This window comes from Lethenteron reissneri, chromosome 22, assembly GCF_015708825.2.
Source record: "Lethenteron reissneri isolate LAM-NWPU_2019-01 chromosome 22, ASM1570882v1, whole genome shotgun sequence".
Classification (NCBI taxonomy): domain Eukaryota; kingdom Metazoa; phylum Chordata; class Hyperoartia; order Petromyzontiformes; family Petromyzontidae; genus Lethenteron; species Lethenteron reissneri.
Window position 1 is genome coordinate 10,462,266 of NC_083800.1, and position 20,285 is coordinate 10,482,550.

At 42.5% G+C, this 20,285-nt stretch overlaps 1 protein-coding gene across 1 annotated transcript in view; it reads right to left on the reverse strand.

Annotated features, from left to right (window-relative positions):
* Positions 1–302: 302 nt before the first annotated feature.
* The window catches only part of LOC133345621 (DNA nucleotidylexotransferase-like), a 76,245-nt gene continuing 56,262 nt past the window's right edge, over positions 303–20,285 (reverse strand). The window contains 2 exon segments of the mRNA XM_061556549.1: positions 303–1,609; positions 13,027–13,110. Coding sequence (XP_061412533.1) covers positions 1,523–1,609; positions 13,027–13,110 — 171 coding nt within the window. The 3' untranslated portion in view covers positions 303–1,522.

The window sequence follows — 20,285 nt, forward strand, 5'->3', positions numbered from 1 at the left end:
CACAAACTCTCCCCTGAAGCCCTCTCGTCGTGGATAGTAGACCTCAACACTGACGTTTAACTCCTGAACATATTGCCACCATACACAAGAATAGAATTGGACTGCTTCCCATGGACACGACCCATGCCTCACAACAGTGACCAACTGTTCAGTTAAATGCCGAGGACATACGTTCGTACGCACGAATATATTCATAAGGGAAATATGGGCAAGGCCAAGCATGAACAAGCAGGTAGAAACATTATTTTTACATCTCCAATACACAAATACACATAAATCACAAATTGATTTTACGTATGTAATTTTATTGAAACCAACATTTGAACATCGGTTCAGTATTTGCAACGATGGCACACTCACCGTAATTACATTTAATGCTTTTATCAACAGATGTTTTTCAAAAGCAAATAGCACTCTAATTACAAAAAATGCATTTGGAAAGTACCTTCACGACAATATAAATCTCACGATATACTTTGGATAAAATTAGCAGTGCTATCTGAATAATTTAGCGCGTGAGTTATTCGCGTCATTTTTATACTGCAAGGCTGTCACGCTGGGGCGCTCTGTTTCAAAGATGGCTATGGTCTACCAAGTACAGCAATCGGTTGATTTCTTGCAAATTTGAACCATATTCGCCTTGTGCACGTGGCTTACTCGGCACAGGAGATCTGTCCGTTCAACTTGTGAAGCAGACGGGGTGCACGCGTTAGTGTCGCATCCGACGTATTTTTACCCAGGGCAGCCGCTGGGGCTCGAACCAAGAAACCTCTTCAATAAGCGGCAAACGCGCGGACCGCTCGGCCAGGATCAACCGGCAGCCAATCTCGTGTCACCGTTAAAGGACATTCCGCTGCTACTTTACCAACTGAATTAAAGGCACCGATTGATTGAACAAAGGTACACATGCGCTTCCACCGTGTTGCTGTTGCGGGCGGTTTATATTTATTTATTTCTCCTTCCAAGGCAGCCCTCGCCGCCGGCTATAATGAAGCATCACCCATTGTCACACAAGTGTAGGAACGCTCGTAAATTGCTTGTTAACGTTTTAAGAAACAAAGCGGCCGTGTGGCTCCCTGGGTAAAATGGGTGTCACAAAGGTGACAATGCATGAAAAAAAAACATATGAAGGGGATAAAATAAGAAAAATTGTAATGAATAATCTCTGTTGACCTGAATAGCGTACATCTCGTGTCTAGGTTTTGATAGGATGTCACAAACATTAACAATTAATGCTAAAAATAGCGGTGCTGCTACTCAATTTGCCGTGGATCAGAATAATTTGCCGTGCATTTCAAAGAGCTGCGCATATCTGTAACACTTGAGCTGAATTAAGGTAATGTCATTTAATGAGCACTGTAATTTAACCGCTTACAAACCTTGTACACAAAAACCTGACATTGCACAATTGTACGCATGCATGCACATCTGTGTAGAGATAATGGTTGTGCGTTGTAATTGTTCAGTGAACTTGACACAGGAGGGAAAAAAAAATCAGTTGGCTTCCAATTGAATCTTTTTCTTAAGCATTGCGGAAACAAGGCTCCACAAAAGGCAACTGCAGGTGACTGAATATCTGTTGTTCCGTTGTTGCGTTCAAAAACGTGTTCTGCAATTGCAAAAAAAGAAGACGCGATTATAATCTCTCCATACCTGCAGTATTACACAGGTAATCCAAACGAATGGTGATGCGGCGATGCCACTCGACTCGCAACCACGTGGGTTACAAATTCAGAATCAGAATGTGTATTTATATTGGAGGAATCCGATTAGTTATAAAGCTCTTTTTCACAAATGTCCAATAGGGGCGGGTAAAAACTTTCAACAACAAACAATACAAAAACATGATAGCAGTACAAAGTACAGGAAAGGTAAACAAACAAATCAAACTAAACCATCCCCATCCTACCAGGCAAAGCCCACTAAGGTATTAACTTGTTTTTCAGAAGCGCCCTGGCCACAAATGATAGCTTAACTAAGAATCGTATAACTTGGACATTTATGCAAAATAATCAAAATAATCTCAATTCATGTTTTAAAATGCGGAGGCAAAAACCGGAGTACCCGGAGAAAAAAATCCACGCGACCACAAGGAGAACATACAAATTAAAATCCCAGTCAGAGATTGACTCAGCCTATTGTTGCTCAAAGCTTCATAATGCGAGTGCTATTGTTTCTTTAAATAACACTGCTCATGCCAAGAACAGCCGAGGCCTCTGCCACAGGAACGGTGAATGTTTACTCCTGGCTCAGGGCCACCGATGTCGATCACCACTGCTCCATGCCCGTTTGAAGAGCGTTGACACTTTGGTTCTAATTTGATGTCTGGTCAGTGCGGAAGAGTAGGCCAAGTAACATCTCGAGGAGCTCTCTCTAGAGCTCTCTCTAGCAGCGACCCTCTAGCAGTGGAGTGAGCAAGCAATTGCATGGCTGCACCTTTACCTTCAGCATTCTACGAAACGAAATATTTGTAAGCAGGTGTCAAAATATCGGATTTTAATGCCATATTAGGATAGGAGATGTATTGATCATGTTTCCATAAATGTAAGATGAGGATAAATATAACAACACTTCAGGGACATTCCACCCTACTCATCTAACCGTGTAAAATATTTTCAAATGAAACCCATTGACTTTTACGATTCGTGTGGCGGCAGGCAAAATGATCCTGTGAACTCTGAAGGAAATATATATCTATGTATGTTTAACTTCTTTCACACCGTACATAGCCAACTGTGCTGATCGGAGGTGCGGGGGAAGGATAACAAACTAAACACAAAAATATTTTCAAAGAAATTCGTTTTCAATCTAGCTCCAGTGGCTTCCTAATGTTAGAAAGAAGAGCATTCCAGACGGCCGCAGAAGCGCATCTGAAAGCAAGCGATGCAGTGACTTGTCTTTATTCGGTGGTTAGCAAAAAGCTGCTGCAATGATGACCAGACTTTTGTGTGATAAAATGCTTTATACATTTGCTATGCACAACCCCAGAGACCTGCGTGCCTGCAGTTTCTCCTATCCGTAATACAGTGATACCTTGACTTTCATCGCTTCGCTGTTTCGGCCGTTTTCAACTATAACGACATTTCAAATTTTGTCCACGCGGCTTTCATCTTTCGTCCGATTTCACCCCAAACCTTCCACGACGTTTGCGCCACGCGCCGTCTTTTTCGCTCAGTCTTTGAATAGACTTCTAGATTTGAAGCGTTCGTGACTGCAAGGATTCATACTCTTAATTCTTTGGGTAAAGTCACGTAAGTAAAAAATGAAATTAAAATTAATAAAAAATAAAAAAATAAAATCACGACGTTTCAGAGGCAACACAAGTCTCCGTCATCAGGTGGGACCGTCACAGCCAGATTTGCTGCATCAAGTGGCTGTGACGGTCCCACCTGATGACGGAGACTTGTGTTGCCTCCGAAACGTCGAGATTTTATTATTTTATTTTCTATTAATTTTAATTTCATTTTTTACCTACGTGGCTTTACTCAAAGAACTAAGAGTACTTTGAATAGAAGTCGTTCAGTGAGCATCTCTTATATTTGTGTTTATTCATATATTATTAATACTGTACTTATTTATGTGATTATACTGTAAACAATTCATAGTTATTTTTGTGATAACAGTATAATACTACAGTGTTAATAGTTATTTTCGTGATTATAAAACACGTGAGGATGATTGCTTGTGTTGCAGTCGAAACGTCGTGAGGATTTTGTTTTATATTTTTATTATTTTATTATTATTTCCCTTCTACGTGACTTTACCGAAATAACAAAGAATATAGTATTCATACTGTGCTTATTTTGTGATTACTGTAAAATACTTATTTTTGTGCTTTAATATATTCACAATGGGTCCTAAGTGTGGTGATAGTAAAGCTAAAATAACCCATGAGGTTCTCAATTTACGAGAAAAGCTTGACATAGTCAAACTTAATGAGCAAGGCATGTCCCATGCTGATATGAGTCGCAAGCTCGGCGTACCTCGCACAGGAGTCAGTACAATTCTTAAGAATAAAGCGAAAGTGTTAGAGGAAAAAAAAAATCTACGCCAGTGCATACCAAACTCATTAGAAGACGGCACAGTTGCATTGCGGTTCTGATGATGAACCTCATCCTCACAAATGTTCTCCTTCCTATATTCTGAATCTAGACTCCCCCTAAACCACCGATATATTCATCGTCCACTTACGCAAGAATACAAATATTTAAAGATATCATTTAGTTTTTTTAGATTTGCTTATTTATTCTCATGTTTATTTTATTTCTGTTTATTTAGGTTTCGCACGCATGTGTTCTATAGTTACTGTAGTTATACAGGTAGGAACAACAGTTCCACACTGCCCACCAGGGATTATTTGTCTGTCGTGCATAGCCCCTCCCAAACATGTACACTCCCGGATTGGTTGAAGTGCGTCACGTGACCGCGAGCTTTCTTTCGTGCACGAATGCGCTGTCCAACCAAGTTCCTACCTGCCCACTCCGAAGGAACGTTTTTTGCATGTACGTTTTTTGCTGGCCCAAAATGAATTTGCAAGCTAAATAAAGGCTCTGCTTTGACATTCTTCCACTTTTGACATTCGTCCATGCTCTGGTCCCTAACCAGACGAAAGTGCGAGGTGTTCCTGTGCTCTGTATTAGTTGCTTTAATGGGCTAGACTTTGCAAAGGACTAGATGAAGTCAAAGCTGTACAGCATAGCCATTTTAAAACAAATGTTAATGTTTACATTGATCTGTCAAACCCTTAGGCATCTGGGGGGGAAAAAACGAGAGAGCAATTAAACTGTTTTTGCTTTTTTATCGGTATTACTATACTAATGCACTGAAGCAACAACCATTCATTTATACAGAGATCTATAAATGTTTTAGATCTCAATAAACCAAATATTGGCTTGGAAATGTTTAATCCAGAGATGCTTCTCCTAACTCGGGACGGGGGGGGGCATCAGCCTGAGAGAAATACTTCAACGAGGCAGAGTTTAAGAATTGTAATTAAATCTGTTTGGACAAAAACGTCAGCACACAATTGTTGCTCTTGAAAAGAAATTCACTGTTGTCATTTGCTTCCATAAAAATTAGCACGCAGCGTGTACTTTCAGTAAAATTCACACTTTGGGTTTGATTCACGTACGGTTTTTTTTTTCACACTTTTGAAGAATTTTGGTGTTAGTTGGAGGTTCCGCAAAAGCAATTGCGCCGAATGTGTGAAGCGGTTTGTGGGCCGTTTCCTTGCAAAACATTTCATAGCCAATCAGTGCACACGTTTGCGACCGTGTGATAGCTGCGCCAGCCTCCGCCAAAGTGTGGAATGGCTTAGTGCTTCTTATAAAAAAGATGATGATGCAGACGATATTAAAATGACGAAGATAATTGGAGTAATGATGGCAATTTGCAATGATGATGGTGGTAATTATAACTGAAGATGATGACGATGATAACAGTGGCTCTAAAGATGCTGAAAAACACATGACGGTAATGATCAAATAAGTTGATGATGAAGGTTAATAATGGCAATAATACTTATTAAAAAAAGAATGTTCAACAGCCATTTGTCAATTCTAGATTTGAAGCTTTCGTGACTGTAAGGGTTCATACTCTTAGGTTTTTTCGGTAAAGTCACGTAGGTAAAATTAAAATTCATAAAAATTAATTTATTTTACTTTTATTAATTAGAAAAAAAACTTCCTACGTGACTTTATTGAAAAAACCTAAGAGTAACCATCTGTCAGTCTGCTGCCTAACGAAAGTCTCCCCAAGCCGTGCTCGTCACGAGCGCTGTCTGATCATATTTGATCATACTGGCCAGTGCAGGTTGGTCAAGGGTGGTCAGGGCTGGTTCAGATATCAGGTGCCACTGACTCATGTTAGCCGTGCTCAGGAAACTAACACAGGTGACGATGTTCATAATGACAAAGGGTTGCATAGTTGTTGGGCAAAGAACGCTCGGGCCTAGAGGCTAGTGAACTCAACACACCGTGTAACTATTGCAGTTTTAAATGCAGAGATGTGACTGCTAGCACCAAGTGTATTACATTTGAATTGCATGACATCAGTGTCTTTTGTTTTGCTGGTTGCCTAAAGCCAGGGCTGGACATTCCATAATCCTATGGAGGGAACTGGTCTGCCTACAGGGCAACCAGTGCCGACAAAGTGGTAATCATTTTATTGCCCCCCTCCCAGTTGGATTTGAAATAACTGGCTTGTATGAGGCAGGCAAGTTGCCCCACCTGGATCTGTGCAGTTGTATGAGGATTCAATTCAAATGAAATAACAAGGGGTTAAGACAGCTCATTCCACTGCAGGCAGGAGGCCTTGTATCTTTCTGAGGGCAGCGTGTAACCTTTTCTTTCAAAATTGGCCAGACAAGCTTGTCTGGAGGCTAAATTCACAAAGCAGTCACTGTCAGCAGTATGTACCGGTGAAAATGTTTACGTGCTTGGCAAGGCCGAAGCAATACTGGATGAAGTAACTTTGACCAAGCTTTTTTTTACCAATGCCTGGACACAAATTGTTGAAGTACTTCTAGAATGCACGTTCCAGTTTCAGTTACAGGAAAACCTCACCCAACGTGGCTATATCGGACACGTGTTTCGGCTATAATACGCACGGTTTACCGAATGAGGTAAGTTTTCCAGTGCACGGGGTTATGCTTTGGCTAGACAGTAGTCCCTTGGTTAACGTTTTAAATCCATTCCACGAAAACTACTGTTAACCGAATTGACTGTTAATAGAATTCACTCGTGAGTTGAAAAATAAGTAAAAATCACTTAGTCTGCAAGAGAGCTGTTCCCACTGCTAAAACAGAAAACATAATGTAAACAAAGCCAGTCGAGATCTAAACGCTCATAAATGGGCGTCGCTGATTGGCTGAAGCGTGGTTCAGCCCCACTTGCTAGCGCTTGGATCCGCCAAAATTGTCGCCCGCGTGCATATAACGTAAACGTACCGTTAATAGATATGTTTACATTCGTCGAAACCATGGGGTCCTATGGGAGATGGAACGTTAACCAAAAAAACATTAACCACTGTTAACCGCCGCGTGATGCTGTTAACATTCTCATCTCCGGTCGAAAAGTGCCCTGGGAGTGCCGCATCTGTTGGAAGGTGTGAATGGACCGACTGTGAGAGCCATTTATTTACCAACACGCCCAACGGCACAATGCAAATGTTCACACAATGCCGCATGCATCTCTAGCCGACCAGTCAATGAGGACATTAGCAATACAGACGCCTAGGTAGATAATAATTCACGTTCAGTGCCTTCGGCCTGGCAATTCAGTATTAGGGGAGCATTGGGCGTGAGTGCAGCTGTGCGCGAAGAGTACTGCAATGGCGACGGGGGTTTTTGTGTCGAAGCGAAATTTTAAAAAGTGACTCGGCATCCTTGAGTACAATAACAATTTTTACCCAACACGGCATTTTTCAGGAACGTAACCCCTGTGTTTGGCAAGGTCTGCCTGCAGCGTGAAAGCTTTAAGCAACTCAAATGAAAACAAGTTTGGAAAATCGTGCACACTAATGGATATGTAACACCTTCCCATACCCGGTTGGTTGTATTTGGAAATATTGAATGAGCGGAATGAAAGCCAACGGGTATCCGTAATACTTGCAAATAGTTATGTTTGACAAAGCCAATGCATTAAACAGTGTCTCCCTGGTCAAATTAGCAACAGACAGTGCTCATCCCACTTGGTAGCCTCTGAGTCATTGGTGGAATTTGTTGTGGCTGAGAGCCAGTTTATCAAAAGACCAGCCGCTTTTGGATTTCTAAAAAAGTTCTACTTATGTTATCAACTCCGCACAGAGCTGACAGGCTGAGTCGCACCCCTGCCAGGAACGTGAATGGGATTGCGAGCTGAGCAACTCTGCCGCATTACCACCATCTGGGATTTAACAACATTGACAAAGACATTTATATATATGTATGTTCCAATTATAATTTGTCACGTGATTGAATTTCAAGGAAGCGCTGTGGCTTACAAGTTTTTTTTTTTTATTAAACTGCGGTAATCTAACAGTGTCTATTAAGCGAAGGTTTGTAGTGGCTGAATTGAGAAGCAACTTAAGCCCTTTGCTGGCTGGAAATTGTGTCAGTGCAGTATTTTCACTTGGGGCTGTGGTGCAAAAGTGTGTTAGATGGCAGTTTGAACTAACTTCCACTATCACCAACCAAAAATGGTTCTGACTGTGCCTTCCCGCTGGCATTTTGCGCTGTTTCATCTCCTCTTACCAAAGTTGGACACAAATTGAAATGAAAATTAAGGTAAGCATTCAAGATCTTAACTCGGCATGACAGAAATGCCTCATGCACAGCTGTTTCAGAGTAAAAACGACATTAATGCTTGTGGTGGGGGTTTGTGGTGCGTGGGTGGATGTGTGATGGGGGTGTGTGGTGGATGGGTGTGTGGTGGGGGAGTGTGGTGGATGGAAGTGTGGTGGCGATGCGTGGTGGATGGGTGAGTGGGTATGTGGTGGGTGGAAGTGTGGTGGTGGTGTGTGGTGGATGGGTGAGTGGTGGGGGTGTGTGGTGGGTGGAAGTGTGGTGGGTGTGTGGTGGGTGGATGTGTGAGGGGGGGCGGTGGTGTAGCGGTTAGCGCTATGTTGCACTACGAACCTGGCGACCCGGGTTCGTTTCCCGCTCACGGCCAACACCGGTGACGATTATCTGAACCGGTCCTGGGCCTCCCCTAGCTCGACTCAGCCTCAAATGAGTACTGGTGCAATGTGTAAACATCGCCACTAGGGAGACAAAGGCGGCCGGGCGTGGTGTTGGCCACCCACCCTCTTGTGTGCCGTGCCGGCCTTCATAGGTGCTCGCTAACAGCACTTGCCCCTACAGTCTCTTACAGGCTATACGGGGGTTTCTTTGTGTTTCGTGTGGTGGGGATGTCTCTGTGTTTCTGTAATAACAGCCATAGAGGGTTCACGTGGGGATTGGCTTGCCGGTCCTGCTTTGTAGCCAATAAGGGTTGAGACAGGGAACATGGCCTCTGCGTGATCGCGGCGTGTTAGCAGGGGGGAGTGGCCTGGCCATTCGGGGCCCCAGCTAATGGGGAGCCGGATCAGAGGCGTGGTCCCGGGATTGACAGGGAACCATCGAGAATGGTGAATGCTGTCTACGGAGGATTGGCTGCGGGGTACCACGTGACGAAGGGATTAAGAGAGAGAGAAAGATCGAGAGCAGACTGGGGAACGAGCAGAGCAAGAGCCACGCGCGTACGGGGGCTCTGGGTGCCACGTGCGCGGTGGGGACTTGGTGTGAAGTATGCCCGCTCTCTGTTGTCTGCCAGCAACGGAGAGTGTGTGAGTAAAGTGTATTGTGGAAGTGGAAATAAAAAGGACCGATTCCGAAGCCGTCTCAGAAGGATTATTACATTTCTATTCTTCTGTCCTCTCTTCTGCCCCTTCCTCCGTCTATATTCCTCTGCTCCCACCACTGTACCCCTCCCACAGCCCTCCCCCTATCTCCATCTTTCTCTCACCTCTCATTGTCCTCATTCCCTCCGCTCCCTTTCCCTTCTCAGTCTCTCTTTTTTTTTACGATCAGTGGAAACAAGAAGATGCTCGGTGTATTCGGCACTTTGTTTCGTTCATCATTTCGTAATTTTTTTTTTTTAAACGGGGCTTTATGTAGCCCTCGCTCGCTCACTCGCTCGCTCTCTCGCTCTCTCGCTCACTCTCTCGCTCGCTCGCTCTCTCGCTCTCTCTCACTCGCTCTCTCTCACTCGCTCTCTCGCTCATTCTCTCGCTCTTACCTCCCCCTGATCCTCTCGACCATTGCTCGTCGCTTTCCCTCACTCTCTCCTCTTTCCGTTTTGCTCTCTCTCTCGGTTCCATTTGATGCTCTTTCACTCTCTCCCAGCCCCCCCCCTCTCCATAGTTTCCTCTCACCTCTATCTCCCTCTCCTATCCATTGCATCTTCGTGGAATTCAAGTTCAGGGTGGGGGGTGGGTGGGGGGTGGGTGGGGGGTGGGTGGGGGAGAGGTGTGACGTCAGCACGACACACGGCCCGGCTCAATGCTGTGGGATGCAGGTGATGTCACCACCGCACACGTGGCCGAGTGCCAGGCAGGCAGGAATTCAGGCAGGAAGCCGCCCGGAAAAAAAACTTGTTTTCTCATAGAGTATGATATGACGTGTAATATAATTTAAAACCTGAAATGACTTCTTTCAAAGACATTCCTAATTTTAATACTCGGTGGGAAGAGTCATTTTTTCTAGTATTAAGTGGTACTCAACTGCATTCATGGGCCTGTGATGCAGTTGTCGAAATTCGACATTAATTTGGTAGGGACCAGTTTCTGCATCGGACAACCACTTTATATTCCACAAAGTCATTATCGTTGGGAGGCCTTCATCCAGCAGTAGACAACGGCTGATGATGATGTCGACTATACCTGTTGTATTGACCCCAAGAGGAATTATCAGCTTAGTCGATTGCAATTTGAATTTGTAACTTTAAAGATTTAATTCTGAGAATAGCTGACATCTACAATGGTAGACAAGACATGTGTTGTTTTGTTCCAGTCGGAACTACCTTGTCTGTGAATGGGGTAATGCTATTAAGAAGGCATTGGACAGATGTTGTACTATCCTGGGTGCTTAGCATTTACCCAGATGTCACGTGTCATCATGAAAGGGAAGAGGACAAAAGTTCAGACATTTGCGGACCATCATCTGATTTTACCGAAACTCAATAAACAAAGAACATGACAATTTAGGATCGGCAAGTGTGCGAAGAGCTGATTTGCACTCCATAGTAATAGGGGTTTACCCGTTTATCTGGTACCAAAACTGACACCTTTATACAAGGGATCATGTTTGCAATAACCACAACACAAGCAGCCAAAATGCAAACAAAAAGAGAAAACTCTGATAATGATATGCACTGTCCTTGAAATTGATTGGTCCACACCCGAGATGGCTTTTCTTAAAGCCTAGTCTCACATGGTGTTGGACCAGATGACGCCATGATCCTTTGTATAAAGGTGTCAGTTTTGGTGCCAGATAAAAGGGTAAAAACCTATTACTGTATCTTGCTCCTGACAAAGGAGGTCTCATAATTGCACTACATAGTCAAAATATTTTTTTAATTAAATGTCTCTCAATCTAGATTTGAAGTTTTCGTGACGCCCACTTCAGCAATTATTTCTTGCTGTGGTTGTCCCACCTGATGACGGACGCTTGTGTTACGCCCGAAACGTCGTGATTTAATTTAATTTATTTTATTTTGATACCTACGTGACTTTACCGAAAGAACCAAAGAGTAAATGGCTCTCACATTGTGAGCCATGTTGATTTCACTAATGCAAGCAATAAGTGTGCAATCACACTCAGAGGCGGTTCGCTGAGAGTCGGCAACATGAGCCTGTCGACAGACGCGCTCCTGTTTGCGCCTACCCGGACACAATTATCGTGGCTGCGAAGCCAGCGCAAGGGGGTGTTTTATACACCCGGGACTGCTTTACTGTTACTTTCTTTAAAGTTTTGGAGGGTGCACGTGAGTGAATTGATAACTCAGGGACCGATATTCCCTGAGGGCCGAACACTCAAAATCAATTCTAGATTTGAAGCTTTCGTGACTGCAAGGATTCATACTCTTAGGTTTTTTTCGGTAAAGTCACGTAGGTAAAAAATATAAATAATAATAATAGAAATAAAATAAGGAATTAATATATACTTACTTATTTATTTCCCCTACATTACTTTAACGAAAAAACCTAAGAGTTCTCAAAATCAACACCAAATGACCGCAGTAGTAGCATGAGCAATACAGAGACAATTAGCTACATGACGTTGTTCAATCAAGTGACGCTGCCCGACTGCACAGCGTCACTTGGCAAAGTGTTTAAGCCAAAAGCCAGTTCTACGGCATGGTGCTTGCTTAAAAGAAAGTCGAAGAAGTTTGACTCTTTTCAGGAGTTAAGTCAAGGTGCACCACGATTCTCCTCTCTGCTGATAAATGTGAATGGCAAGCTTTTGATATTAAGCTACACACTCTAGCCACTGTGCCAGCCTTTAAAATCATTTTAGGAATCCCTGTGCCTTTCATAGCTTTGCCAGACAGACTGGAATTAGAGAGCTCACCCAATACTCCACTCCACCGCAGGCGACCCCCGCTAATTGACTTGCAATTGCACGTATGTCTAATTTCTTTTTGCACCATATGTAGCCAATAGTGCTGCTTTGACTGGCACGAAATCAAATGCACGAACATTATCAAAGCCCTCAAAAACCCACCTGCAGGGAATCAAACTGCGTGTGCCTCTGGTCGACCAAGGTTGCTGTTTAAGCCGGCCCCACACCTGAGAGCGATTGTCAGTCGCGCGACGAGGTCGCTCGCGAACTTGCACAAGCGTATCATCGTCGCCCGCGACCGCTTTGCCTACATCTGCGCAAGCAGTTGGGCTGTAACGAACTGCCGTTGGCAAATGTGCGGGCAATGGAATGCGTCGCTACAAATCGCCGAGCGGACCGCGTGAGAGTCGCGTCAATCTATCCTGTGAACGATCAGTTGAACAACTGCTTATTGCACGGATGTCCACATATAAGCGATTCAGTTCCATGCAGCCAAGTTGCACCGCCGATTGCTCCGATATGGAACCCGCTTTTACATGCATCACTCCGCAAGTAGAGTCGCCCTATGTATACTTAACCAGATGTGGGTAAACAGAATTCATTGTTACGTGCCGGCTTATTTCGTCCTGACGGTGTCATGCAGTGCTAAGTTGCTGTGGGATTTGTGAGTAATTTTTCGTGAACTGGTATTTTAAACATCTGCAAAATAAAATGGTAATCCCGCAATACATCCTGTCTGGAGGATGGCACACTTATGAAATTGGGAAGACACGCTCACAGATTCAGTGCCTGCCTCGTGGCTCAGGCCCGGGTGGCCACGATTGGATTTGCCAGTGGGAGACCTCGACACACATGCCGGATTGACGGTGATCCGACGCAGAAATGTAAACATGATCCCAGCTGACTGCGGTGGCTGCAGCTGTGGCCCGTGTACCCCCGGAGCTGACCTGTGTCTGGTCGTACAGGTGGTGGCTGTTGAGACTCATCTTCTTCTCGTGGCTGGCGTATCGTCTCAAATCCCTTTCAAATTGCTGAAACACATCACAGTCGCTCACAGGGTGTGCAAACATCATCCCGCTGGTACACACGACGGTCGTCGGAAATTCTGTGTTTGCCGTTTGCTTTCTGGTGGTTTTTGACCTATCTGCAGAGGGGATGAGAACCAACATTTATCAGCTTAGTTCAGGGTGCTCGGACACCTGCCGCAAGTATACATTCATTACGTGCGTGTCCGTGTGCTACACACTGTGCGGATCGGCGGCACAGTGGCTAGGGCACTGCGTCACGAAGCCGGCAACCCCAGTTCGATTCCTGCTCGTGGCCAACATCGGGCGGCGAATATCGGAAGCGGTCCTGGGCCCTATCCTAGATTGATTGAACCTTAAATGGAGTACCTGCTGCAGTTAGCAGACACCAGCAGTGGGAGAGACAGGCGGCTGGGCGTGGGCTGGGCCACACCATCCCCTTGTGTGCTGTGGCAGGCCTGAATAGATGCTTGCTAGCAGAACTTACCTCGAAGGCCTGTAAAACGGCTATATGGGAGAAACTTTGTGATACACATATTCTTAGGTTTTTTTCGGTAAAGTCACGTAGGTAAATTTTTTTTTATTAATAAAGGTAAAATAAAAATAAAATAAAAATCACGACGTTTCGGAGGCAACACAAGCCTCCGTCTTCAGGTGGAACCGTCACAGCACGATAGCTGTATCAAGTGAGAGAAATTCCAAGAAAACAGTCCTTGTATATATACTGGTTAAAGGTTGGAGGAACCAAGGTTGGCACCTGAATATTATTTTTGTGAGGTTCGGTGTGGCTGAAGCACGCTGTTAGGAATGAGCCTTTGTTGTGTAAACTAGGTGCGGATGATGTAAAGGTGCGTGTAAAAGGGACTGAGCCTTTTTGTTATGTGATACACATTCAAGGAGGATAAACCATCACGCGAACCCCGGTCATCCTCGCAGCAGCCATCGAACAGAGGCGGTCACCGCATCGTGTGGCGCTTTCAGGTGCCCTTCTGCCACCGTCTGGAACGCTCTTCCATCCGATATTAGAAAAACCACTGGAGCTATGCACTTTTAAATCATCTAGATTGAAAATTTGTTTCTTTAGAACTGCTTTTCGTGTTTAGTTTATTGTCCTGACCCCGCACCTACGATTAACACGGTTGGCTACGTACGGTGCAAAATAAGTTAATATAAATACATGATAGTATGTGTATCATGATTTATATAATCCCTAGAATGCCAGGTTAGAGTCCATTGGGATAACGTGTCCCTGTGGGCTCTTGATTAGATCCCATAGAGAAGGAATCCTGGGGAAATATATGTAGTGTGAAAAAAATAAACTCCCCAACGTTCATAATTAAAGCTGCCTTACAACAGAAAAAAAGTTAATAGGGTAATGATTTTGGCAATAGCCCTTCACTCTGAAGAATAGGCTCACATTCTGGGCAATTTAGGGTAATGTTTTAGAGAGAATGACGATTTCCAAAACATTACCCTATAACAACAACAGTTATAAGGCAGTATGAAATAATCATTAACGTGGTGATTGTTTTAATTTTTGGTTGTGTACCACTGCCAAGCAGTCCCTTAATTTGTTATTGTTGTTGTAACATAGGGACTACAGTACATCAATATGAAGCACCTACATGCAGTAGTATAAGGGTGCAACATCCAACTGGTTGGTAACAAATTCGGCGGTGAGGGCAGCTGACTTGGCTTTTTATCTTTCCAGTATTTATATGGTGAATGTTCTTAGGTTTTTTCGGTAAAGTCACGTAGGTAAAACATCAAAATTAATAAAAAATAAAATAAAACAATTAATTTTGATGTTTTACCTACGTGACTTTACCGAAAAAACCTAAGAATATGAATCCTTGCAGTCACGAAAGCTTCAAATCTAGAATTACATGGTGAATGTGTACCACTTCGTGTGAAGCCAACATTGGTCATCCCGTGGAGAGACTATCATCTGTCACCGTGACGGTGAAATCCCCACATTTCTGTGTGTCAGGGCCCAGGGCCATCAGGAGAGATGGAGCACCATCTCCAGATGACGCTAGTTGTAATTACTGGCGAAAAGTCATACTCAATGTTGTGGGTTTACTCTCCAACACACTGGTGAGCTGTACTAGTAACGAATTGTTACGTTTTGTTTTCGTGATAAACCTTACGAATTGTGTGTGTGAGGTGGTGGCAGGTTTAATGACACATTTATATTTATGCGATCTAACCCAAAAACCTCTATTACAGATAATATAGGTCGCGAAATCCTAAATCCTACGTGTTAAACCATGCCAAGGCCCATCTCAACACAGGCACTTTGACTTGACTTAATTAATGGTAAACGGATCGTTTGGGTAAATAATGGATTATTATCCTTTGCTGCAAGCTAGCAGATAAGTGTTTTAAACCACAGGCCAATGTGACTTTGGCCGTAATATTTTCTGATGTCTATGACGAGATCTTGATTAGCTCTGCACGAGAGGGAACATTCTGAGTTTGGAAGCTTTTACATTTGCTGTGATTGTAACCTCGTGCACTTATACATCTAAGGTTGTGAGTATTGTGGTCCAGTAAGAATACAAGCTATGCTAAATATTTACTTTAATCCTTTAGGAATCTGTTAAGCCAACAGATATATATAATTAAGACATCTCTTGTTCATGGCATTCGTTGAAAATGCATTGGTCAATTATTAAAAAAACAGCAAAATAAACATCTGTCATGCACTTAATGCAAAAGATTGTAACACAATACCCAAGCGTCAATATCAAAACATACTACTTGAATGGACATTTTAATATACTTTATAACTGCAGCCATTAGAATATCAGGCTAAAGGTAAAGTACTATCTTGCATTTATTACCAATGTAAAAATATCAGCGAAATTAACCTTCACTCTCGATTACTGTATTTGCTAATAGTAAAATGATTAATTGACCTATTTTAATAAATAAAAGTTTGGTCTTGTCAAGGCACATCAATGTAAGAGAGTGCCCCTTGCAATGTATACATCTCTTTTACCCTAAAGAAGGGCTACAGCCTGAAACATACGAGTGCATTGTATTTGGTGTACACGCTTGTGAGGTGCTGCCGGTTAATGAATGACCCATGGTGCAATATATTTTCAGCCTATGCTTCTACTACACCACTGCCAAAACAATTTCGATTTAAAGCTTTCGTGACTGCAGGGATTCATCTTCTTGGTTCTTTCGGTAAAGTCACGTAGAAGGGAAGTAATAAAATAATAAAAATAAAACATAATAAAATAATTCTCACGACATTTCGGCCCTGCTTATGATGTTGTTCCAATTATTTCTGAGTGCTTTTGTACAAAAAAACCCTCTAGGTTCCTGAAGAAAACCCAGACAGTGAGGAAAGAACACTGAAAATGTAAGCAATCTACCCACTTTACTTTTAAAAAAAAAAGAACGTACATTTAATTTATTTAAATTTCTCAAGGTCATACCAGTGTACAATTTTACCTCTTATTTGCTGATTTCTTAAATATGATATAACATTCTTTGGTTTTTTCGGTAAAGTCACGTATAAAAATAAAATAATAAATTAAATAATAGCATACGACGTTTCGATTGCAACACAAGCAATCATCATCAGGTATAATGAAATAGCGACATAGAATATAACCAGAAAACTATAGACAGACATATAAGCAGACAGATATCACCAAGATACATAGAGAGAGCAACCCAGGTACAGAGAGAGGTGATCGTCTCTGTGGGGTGGCCTTAAATAGACAGAGGGCCACCCCACAGAGACGATCACCTCTCTCTGTACCTGGGTTGCTCTCACTATGTATCTTGGTGATATCTGTCTGCTTATATGTCTGTCTATAGTTTTCTGGTTATATTCTATGTCGCTATTTTATTATACCTGATGATGATTGCTTGTGTTGCAATCGAAACGTCGTATGCTATTATTTAATTTATTATTTTATTTTTATACGTGACTTTACCGAAAAAACCAAAGAATAATTCCTGCAGTCACGAAAGCTCCAAAATTAAGAATGATATAACATCTCAAAATTAATCTCAGTTTGATATGTAAGCTTGCAAAGACAAGCTCTTGGATATACGCGCGTGGTATTAATAATGAAATCCAGGGAAAACATCATCAGTCTGTATGCATTGTGCATAACAGTGGAGAAATACAAATTCCCAAGATGATGGCCTATGCTGATCATTCAATGCATAGGGGAACTGTCACTTTGAACGGTTATGTAAATTTGGAATTAATTTTTTTTAAGGACTGGACTTTTATATCTTATTATGTTTATCTTGGAATGAGAGATCTCGCACAGAATTTGGTAGCTGTGAAAATTAATTCGTGCCTTGATGCCTTCTGAATTACTTGAGGTTGTGTACCTGCTGGGAGCAACCCTAGCCAAATGACGTTACAGTCAGCACATCACCAAAGCCTCCTGGTTTTGCCCTATATATTGTCCTGGAGACCGAACAGTTATGCAGAGGTATCAAACAGAATCGGAAACTTTATTTATACTGGACGAATCAGATGAGCTATAAAGTTTTTTTTCAAAGATGTCTGGAAGGGGTGGGTCAGAAAGTTACAACAAATAATAATAAACACGATATGAGTGCAAAGTATCGGAAATGTAAGCAAATAAAAATAAATCTATGTTTATTTTACCAGGTAAAACGCACTGATCTATTAGCTTCTTGTTTCAGAAGCGACCTGGCCACAAATGATAGCTCAAAGAAGTGGCTTATCATGTGGTAATTTATATCAGCCAAATAATCAAATGCATGTTTCAAACTGTGTTTGATTCCCGGCCACGGCTAACATCAGTGGCAAGTGATATTGGAACCTATCCTGGCATTGCTACCCCCTTCCCCGCCACGACCCGCTTCACCAGCCCACACTGACCAGCGTGGTGAGATGTGGTCAAAAAGATTCCTGTGACCAACATTAACGACACATTTATATTTGCAGCGATCGAACCTAAAAACCCTTCATTATGAATACTATTGGTCGTGAAAGAAGAGCAGTTCATAATAATAATGATTGTATTATACATTGGTATTCAAGAACATATCTAATGTAATCAGAGCAGCTGATCCAACTTGGGTGGCTATGTGGTTATAGTGTTGAACTGACAATGGGAAGATTATGAGTTTATATCCCGGTCAAGTTTTGACTCGTTCACCCGGGGTATAAAATGTAATATTATTTCGTGGAAAGTCAACAGTGATTGTACTATGAATAGGAATTTACAATTTGCATCACTGGCTCGTATCCGCTGACAGACACGAGAACCACCCTCAGCTTGCTTAAGCAGGCAGTCACTCACATTGATACAAGCAGTGTATGTTGTATGTGATGTAAAAATATTCAAGTTGCTTGCTCACGCCACTACTGAAATAATGGCTTCCACTAGATGGAGCTCTAGAGTGCCCCTCTAGAAGTTGCATTGGCTTACTTTCTCAAGCTCGCCACACATCTTGGAAGAAGTGGGCATACCCACGCTTCACCCCATCAAGTGCGACCTGCTGATCGACTGCGGCGTACCCATTTATAATGCCGAGTAGACAGAGGCAGGGCGCGATTTGATGGACTTGCCCAATTGTTTCAGCAAATTACCCAAATAGAAATGTCAACCCCTGGAATGCAGTGCGCTAACCATTACACCATGGCAGTTTTCCTTTGTGCATTGTACAATAGCTGAAATAACATAATTGGCTGCAATGCAGTGGGTTTTTTTTATTAGAGTCACAGATTTCATCATTTGTTATTACACGCCAAACCTGGTCGACTGGAAGGTAAGCAGCAGACGGCAGTACAGGAAACAACCTGATGAGCAATCTGTACGAATTTGTGAGAATTATCCCCTTCATGTGTGTGGGATTCATCCAGGTACTCGGATTGTATTTTGGTAAATGATAAAAAAAAAATTGGTAAAAAATTCTACTGCAGGAGACCCTGCTGGGGGAAAAAAGTCTCAAGTCCAGTGGATCTTTTCTAGATGAATACACTACATCATCATGTCACTGTCTCAGGGCATGTCTAGTGATGGCAACCATTCAGAAAATGATAACAATTTATCAAATGGCGATTAATTATCAAAATTTCGCTTTGGAAATGGCACATGATATACAAATTCGAAATTAGTATTCTTTAATGTGCATTATGATGGCCAATGGGGCATTTATTTGCAAATGAGATTGAGGCTGTATTGTCAGTGAGATGATTCTGGATTTGCAAAGGCAAACATCCATCCATAAGACCAACCAACTGCCCCTTAAAGCTCTGGATGGCACATGCTAGCTAAGTTCACTCATCCAACGACTTGGTTCATTATAATGCTGAAGACATGGCATTGCAACTAATGGGGCATTATAATAAATAATTCAGTAAAATAAAATCATTATCTGGCTATACTTCTTGCATATTGTTTTTAAAGCCATTATTGTGCAAAATGGTTGTTAAAAATAATTTTGACCCAAAAAACTCAATTTTCCCAAAATACTCCACAAAACCATCAAGGGTAATGTGATCATTAAGCATGTCTAGACAAGCATGTCTCTGTTTAATTTTGGCAACACGTTTCAAGTAAAAAAAAACTAAAATCCGTGAAACAAATTATTTCTCCAACACATTTTGCCAGACATAGTGGGAGCACACTTGCAGCCCTGGTATTTGGTGGGTCCTGGGGCTGGTGGATCGTACAGACACCAATCTGCATGGGCAGTAAGGTGACACTCATTAGAGCAGTGGTTCTTAACCTGAAGTGCACGCACCCCCTGGGGGTGCGAGGAGATGCCCTTTCTGGGGATGCGAGACATGGCCAGATTTTTCGAGAAGGTGAATTATCGAGAAAGACAAATTAAGCAAGGGCACGTCAGTACAACTACTTTGTTTCATCAAACCTATGCATGTATTACCATTATACATGCGTTTCACGATTGAGAACCAAAGGAGGGGGGGGGGAGTGCAAGGCTGCATTAAAGGTGAAGGACCACTGCATTAGAGGCAGTTCAGAACAGTTTATGAAAAGGGTGATCTGTAAAGTAGAGTTTAAGTGTTCGCTCATTTGCAATATCCTGCAGGCATTTTCGTTTGTTTAATAACAACAAAAGAAGAATATGCCAAACATTCAAAGCAGGGACCTTGTAAAAAAATAAGTCTACAGACTAAATCAGTTTTAAGGTAAAAGATTCATCAT